Here is a 6,659-nt window from a genome sequence, read left to right as displayed (position 1 = left end):
TCTCCAAAGCAAGAGACTTATTCTGATGAAACACGGCTGACCCATACCTGCAATGATGGACGCAAACTACAGTGAAGGGTTGGTGGGCAACAAGCACATGTCTAAATGGTAAAGGGTCTCATATATCACAATGTATAGGTTGGTTCTTTTTATTTTATTTTTACCCCATGGTTGTACAGTCGCTGTGGGTCGGTCCACTCCTTTGAAATATATTCAACAACTCTTGGATGCGTTTCCATGAAACTTGGTACAGGCATTCATGTCCCCCTGTTGATGAATTGTCATAACTTTTGTGATCCCCTGACTTCTCATTTGCTACCATCATTTAATTTGTCCAATAATTTGGTTTATAACCAGCTACCTGACAAAACGAATGATATTGAGATAATAACTAATGAGATTGTGGATCCAGGCCCTTAAAAGAGCGGCTTCGGTTCCCGGTGGTCCTTAAAGCAGCGAGAGTTTGTGCAGCGCCCACTTCCTGTCTGGTGATGCTTCTGTTTGTTAACAGCTACCTAGGTAATGAGTAAGCTAGAGGTGTGTGTGATTCAAACCAATGATGGCTAAACTAAATAATATTGATTTGCTTTTGTAGGTCAGAGTCTAACGAACTGCAATAATCAATAATCAATAATCTCTCTCGCTGTCTCCGATCTATCATTGAGATGAAGCTGCCGAGTTCAGCGGCACCAGTGCCAATCCATCGGCAGTGAAGAGACGCCTCTATTGACTCGCTATGAATTATAACATTGAATTACATGAATTATAACAATTGTTGAACGTCTTAAGACGTTCAACAATTGTTGTAATACATTTAAGCTCATATAGAGTTATATAATTAAATTAGTGCTGGGCAACGATTAAAATATTTAATCGCGATTAATCGCATTGTTATGGCAAAGTTCAATCATGAATTGAAAAGTAGTGTATTGCGCACTTTTATTTTAAAAGTACTGCTATATTAACAAAAATGCAATAACATTTGGTTCACGAGATGCAGGTAGCATGTTTTATACTTAATGTGAATATAATTCATACTTTGTTGGCATCTTATTCTGAAAACCGGATGTTCGTCTGAAGAAACCGGATGTTGTCTCAAGTTAATGTTTCCGCTAACTTTCAAAGTCCTTCGCTCGCTCCCGATCTGTGCCGTTTAAATGCGTTTACCGTGAATGTCAGCATATAGGTGCACTAACATGTAAGTGTCTGCTGAGTTGACCACGGAGATCTGAGTGTCTGCTGACTTTACCGCAGCGATGTCCAGTAGTCTCCAGGGAGAGCAACAGCTGACCGCTCCTCCCGTTTTGGCTCTCTTCCCGTCTCTTCGCTCTCCGTAGTGGGATGCGAGTGGCCAGCTTTTTTTTGACATGCAATCACACCGCGTATCGGCCCGTGCACATAGGCTGATGTTTTCCGGAGGTGTGAGAGGATATTCATAACAGGTTTTACACTTCGTTCTGGTCCCGTCTTCACCTGCAGACGCTGCCAGCTCCGGTCAGACATGGAGAAGGTTGTTCTTGTAACCGGCGCGAGCAGGTGAGTTACATGAAACTGCGTTATAATGATGAATAGACACTCGGTTTGTCACGTTTCTTACAAAGTGACTCCTCTCACGAGCTAATGAACACTGAATGCATTTGTTAACTTGACAGAAACGTGCTGTAATAATGCTTACTCGTTGAATTTTCTTTAATTCATCAAGTTTTTGTATGAGCGTCATAAACACAATAATAAATGCATATTAGAAAAGTCAAAAACATTTAATACAAAATATATTAAAAGTGAAGAAAAAAACTCATTATATATCATAGGCTGCACATACTTGTAAGTATTAAGAACTTACAATGTTGAGAAGACTTCAGTTATATGTTAATGCACTTGTCTGGAATATTTTGATCAAAATGATGTGACTTGCGTAGATATAGAGTTCTCTCTTATTATCCAGGTACATTAAAAAAAAAAGTTTCTTATCTGCCTTTTATAATTCCTTCTCCAGGTGTTACTCTCATCCCTCTATGTTTACCAGTTGGTATTATATTACATTTAAGTAATTACACAGCTCCTTAGAAAAGTTTGTTTTCACGCTTGTGTTTTCTGTCATCCGTCACTTTACCCAGCGGCATCGGTCTGGCCCTGTGCGACAGGCTGCTGACCACGGACAGCCGTCTCCGGCTGTGTCTGGCCTGCAGAAACATGCAGCGGGCCGAGGCCGCCCGCTCTGCTCTCCTGACCTCTCACTCCAACGCGCGTGTAGACTTGCTGCACCTGGACGTGGGCTCTGTGCAGTCAGTGCTCGCTGCTGCTCAGGAGTTCAAAGCCAGGTACCGTCACCAAGATATAGTGATGTCATGAGGCTGCGGTCTCACCTGTAATACCTGAACTATGATTGAGATTGCTCTTTGATGCACATTTGTGTTTTTCCACAGATACAACAGAATTGACTTTCTGTATCTAAATGCAGGAATTATGCCCAATCCACAATTTGATGTCAAAGCTTTTTTCAAGGGTCTGTTCTCCAGGTAAAGCCCCCAAACCAGTTCCTGACTTGCTTCATTTGATTTATGCCTTTTGATTTCACACAGGTTCAAAGCTTGATGGCTGTATACTAGTGCAAGCTGTCTATTGCCCAATGCTGTTGTGTAATAACGCACCACCTCACTCACTGCAGGAATGTCATCAATATGTTTGTGACAGCAGAGGGTCTCTTGACTCAACAGGACCGGCTCAACTCAGACGGTCTGCAGGAGGTTTTTGCCACCAACCTCTTCGGTCATTTTCTCCTGGTACACAATGGACAAATTCCTTAATATGGCATAATATATATGTAGTCCTCATCATTATATGGTGTGAGATAGTGTAGTAGTATTTGCATACAGGATGGATTTAGTTTCTGCCTCTGCATATAGTGTTACGTGAATCTGGGGGGTGACCCCTCACGATTTTTAATTCGATAATAAAAAAAATTAAAAATTAATTAATTCATTTTTATTTTTTATTTTTTATTATTAGAATAAGTATCAGTGTGGTTTGGAGCATGTAAAGAATGCCATCAGTAATGTACCGAGCTGGATCAAACACAACTTACCTCAGGGGCTGAAGGGGATCTGCTGAGGCGTAACCCCTCTCTGGGCTGGCTTCTCAAGAAAATATGAAGAAAAGGATTTGGTCGAAGAAACTAATTCGTTATTTATTTATTTGCATTTAAATCAAAGTATAGTCTCTTGGTCCAAAATACAGAGAAAAAAATCGTTAATCAAAGTATAATCTCTTCAGAGCAGTTTACAGACAAATGATCTTTAAAAGCCCTGACTCAGCCAGCAGACGGGCTGGCTGTGTAGCCTACGGAGGAAAAAGTTAATGATTCACCCAGCGCAGGACTGGACAGAGTGAGCTTTCTCTCCTGACTCGACTTCAAAAAATCTTCTAAGTATTCTTAAAAACTCTGACTCTCAAAGTCCGGAGACCTGCAAAAAGTTAAAGTTTTCCTCCGTGCAGGCAGAAGCCTGTCAGCATTTTCAGTGACTTCACGGTCAAGGGTATGTTTATTCATATGTACCCCGGGGCCTGACTAACGACCTTAACGCCCTCCTGTCTCCCTAGAACTGCTGACTCGGTCTTTTTGACTTTGTCTGGAAGTTCCCTATTTTTCTCTAGAAGAATGATTAACTATTTTAATGGCCAAAACATGTTCGGGTGCCTCTGTCTTTCCGGCCGCCTTGGTGGCGCCCCCTCTGCTTGAACTTCAGGCTTCCCCTTTCCCTCTCATGAACCGAGAAGCACGCCTGGGGGGGTGTGTGGGTGTGTGTGTGTGTATAGGTGAATGAGTGTGCGCCCACCCGTACACATCAGTGCAGCAGGGGGTTTTGGACAACAGAAGCCTGTCTGTCTAACCGGTGCAATCTTATAAGAGCCTCCGAGTCATATGCCTGATTTAAACAAGGCTTGGCCGGTAGAGACATCACGATTTCGCAAAACCTCCACCGTGTTCAACAATAGAGAGAAGCATTAAAAATAGAATTGCTAGGATGGATGATGTGGATAAAATCTATCACTGTATGAATGTTTTGACAGAAAGAAATATTGTGGTGTGGTATATGTTATAGATGATGTATATGATATAGAGATGTTTGTTTTTGTCGTTGAATTGATGACGTGACAAATTAAATTGGGTCAAAAGTCAAAAGTACCTGATGTCCTTGTCTCTGTGGTCTAGATCAGGGAGCTGGAGCCTCTGCTGTGTGAGGCAGCTCACACGTCCCGGATAGTGTGGACCTCCTCGAGTAACGCCTGCCGCTCTGCCTTCAGCATCGAGGACGTGCAGCACGGAAATGGGATGGAGCCCTACAGCTCCTCCAAGTACGCATCAGACATGCTCAGCCTGGCACTCAACAGACACAAGAACAGCCAGGTTTGTCAGTCACACAGTCTGCAGATTACTGTCACAGCCACCCACATCCCAGAGTCAAAACCTCACATTAGGAGGAACTGAAACATGCATCTGTTATGTGGAATACATGTTTCCTCTCTCTGTGACAGGGGCTGTTCTCCTCCGTAATGTGTCCCGGACTGGTGATGACTAATCTGACCTACGGTATTCTCCCCTCCTTCTTCTGGATCCTCGTCACGCCCATCATGTGGTTGGTGAGTGACGTTTGTACTCTGCTCATCTCCGCTTGAGTCGAGTTGCGTATGAACAGTCTCATGCTATTGTGACATATTTCTTCCTGTGCTGAACAGATTAGGATCTTCACAAACACATTCACACTCACGCCATACAACGGAGCAGAGGCGCTGGTATGTTGTCGAATCCGTCCTGTTAACTTCTCCTCAATGACTGCACCATGAACACTAAATGTCCTGCTCTGGCTTTTCACAGCACTGGTTATTTGTACAAAACCCAGAGTCTCTGGACCCGAGAGCAAAGTATCACAGTTTAACGTCGGGACTTGGAGCTTGGAACTACACTCAGCCTCGACAGGTGAGTAACCAGAGGCCGCTGCTCCACAGACATTATATCCTGCTCAAGTCTGCTCTACGTGAACCTCAGATAACCTGAATCCGAGAATCAAATATTTATGAGATTGACTGGGATCAGTTGAGATGCTTTTTATGGAATACCGAGCAGGAAACCTTGAAAACGTGATTCATGTGATCTGCTTTACATGCAACGAATTCTAATTTCCTGCGTGTTTCTGTTCTTGTTTCAGATGGACATCGATGAAGAAATGTCTGAGGTCCTCTATTCAAAACTTCTTGATCTTGAGAAAGTAGTCAGAAAGAACGAGTGCGAAAAATGCTGACAAGGACGCTCATGGACTTTAGTGAGCTAGAGTAAATGTGAGTCTTATATAAAGGGACGGTTTTGGTCTATTGTGTCTATTGTGTACACGTGAATCCTAAAACATGGAAAAGAGGCAGCCTTTATTTTACTCACGCTTACCAGACCGTTGTGTATTTCATTTACAGCCAAACGTTTGCTTTCAACTTCAGGTGTTTGCATTCACGCTTCAAAAATCATAAAAGTGGCGTTCATTTGTGAAGATTATCTTGCTGAACAAACCATGAAAGTATCTTAAACTTGTGTCTTGTGTGCCTTTTTTCTGCAATAATCTTAAATCCATTGTAAAAGTCTCATTGGCTTTTTGTTGAGGGAACCAGTGTGATGCTAACTTCCGGGGTTGGCGTACAAAAATAAATCATTCCTGCACAACTCTACCAGCCTTTTTCATATTTTAATGTATAAATATCTTTAGAATGGTTGGTCATACACAAATCTAGCATGTCCTGAACCTTCCACCCTCGTGAGATCAATAACCAGCAGGAGTCTAACCTGTTTCTCTATGGTTGTAATGTAGAAACCACCGCCTGCTGCACCTCCACCTGATATCTGTATCATGTTTATTCTACAACAGGCGTGCAGCTTTAATTAGCGGGTTTGTGTATGGTCTGCTTTACTGAGTCCACCCACCGACCACCAGCACCACCGTCGGCTGTCATCAGTGGCTTCCTTGTCCACAAATCATAAATTACGATGCACAGTTGGGTGAAAATAATGTAATCGAGCAAACACAGTGTCAGAATAACTCGGATGTTTGAAATGGCATAGTGTGATACATCTCGGCCTTTCACATCCTCTTATGCACAGGCTTTGTTTGAGTAATATCCTCTCACTGACATGTTTAATTGAACTGCTTTGGCAAAAGGCTTTGCTGGATAAACTGCTTAGTGCATGAGTTCCTTTAGCGTTGGCTGTTCCTGACAGACATGCACAGCTGCCACACTAAGTTGCAAGATATTTGCCTTTTTGCCTCCTCTGTTTGAGATTGACTCCTGCATTTTATTGATCAAAAAAAAGATGGAAATAATTAAATATCTATTATTGCTTTATTATAGAGATGAAGAAAATGGGAAAGTAAAGAAAATGTACTTTTTTTAAAAGCTATTTTAGATAATTCCAGCTAAATACCTGAAGCTTTATGAAGGAAATATTCCACATTTGGCATTTATTATTAAATAGTTTCATTGCAACAATGGAGGCGTTTCTCCAATTGAAAATACATTTATTTAATATGCAAATCCTCACACACATTACCACTGGATCAGATTGTGAGCTTACAATCATGTCTCCATGTCTTCGATGGTCAGGTGAAAATGAGCAA

General features: G+C 42.0%; 1 protein-coding gene across 1 annotated transcript; it reads left to right on the top strand.

Moving 5' to 3' along the window:
* Positions 1–1,501: 1,501 nt before the first annotated feature.
* On the top strand, positions 1,502–5,456 carry LOC306788685 (3-keto-steroid reductase/17-beta-hydroxysteroid dehydrogenase 7-like; the record flags this gene model as incomplete). The annotated part of the gene is made up of 9 exons (XM_079284289.1): positions 1,502–1,536; positions 2,118–2,321; positions 2,427–2,519; positions 2,669–2,783; positions 4,214–4,408; positions 4,537–4,641; positions 4,738–4,794; positions 4,877–4,978; positions 5,208–5,456. The coding sequence occupies 9 exons, from the start codon at positions 1,502–1,504 to the stop codon at positions 5,298–5,300; spliced, it is 999 nt and encodes a 332-aa protein (XP_079140415.1). The 3' UTR covers positions 5,301–5,456.
* Between the last annotated feature and the right edge of the window lie 1,203 nt (positions 5,457–6,659).

Source organism: Melanostigma gelatinosum, assembly GCF_949748355.1.
Source record: "Melanostigma gelatinosum genome assembly, chromosome: 15".
NCBI classification, from domain to species: Eukaryota; Metazoa; Chordata; class Actinopteri; order Perciformes; family Zoarcidae; genus Melanostigma; species Melanostigma gelatinosum.
This window is presented reverse-complemented; position numbering and strand designations above follow the sequence as displayed.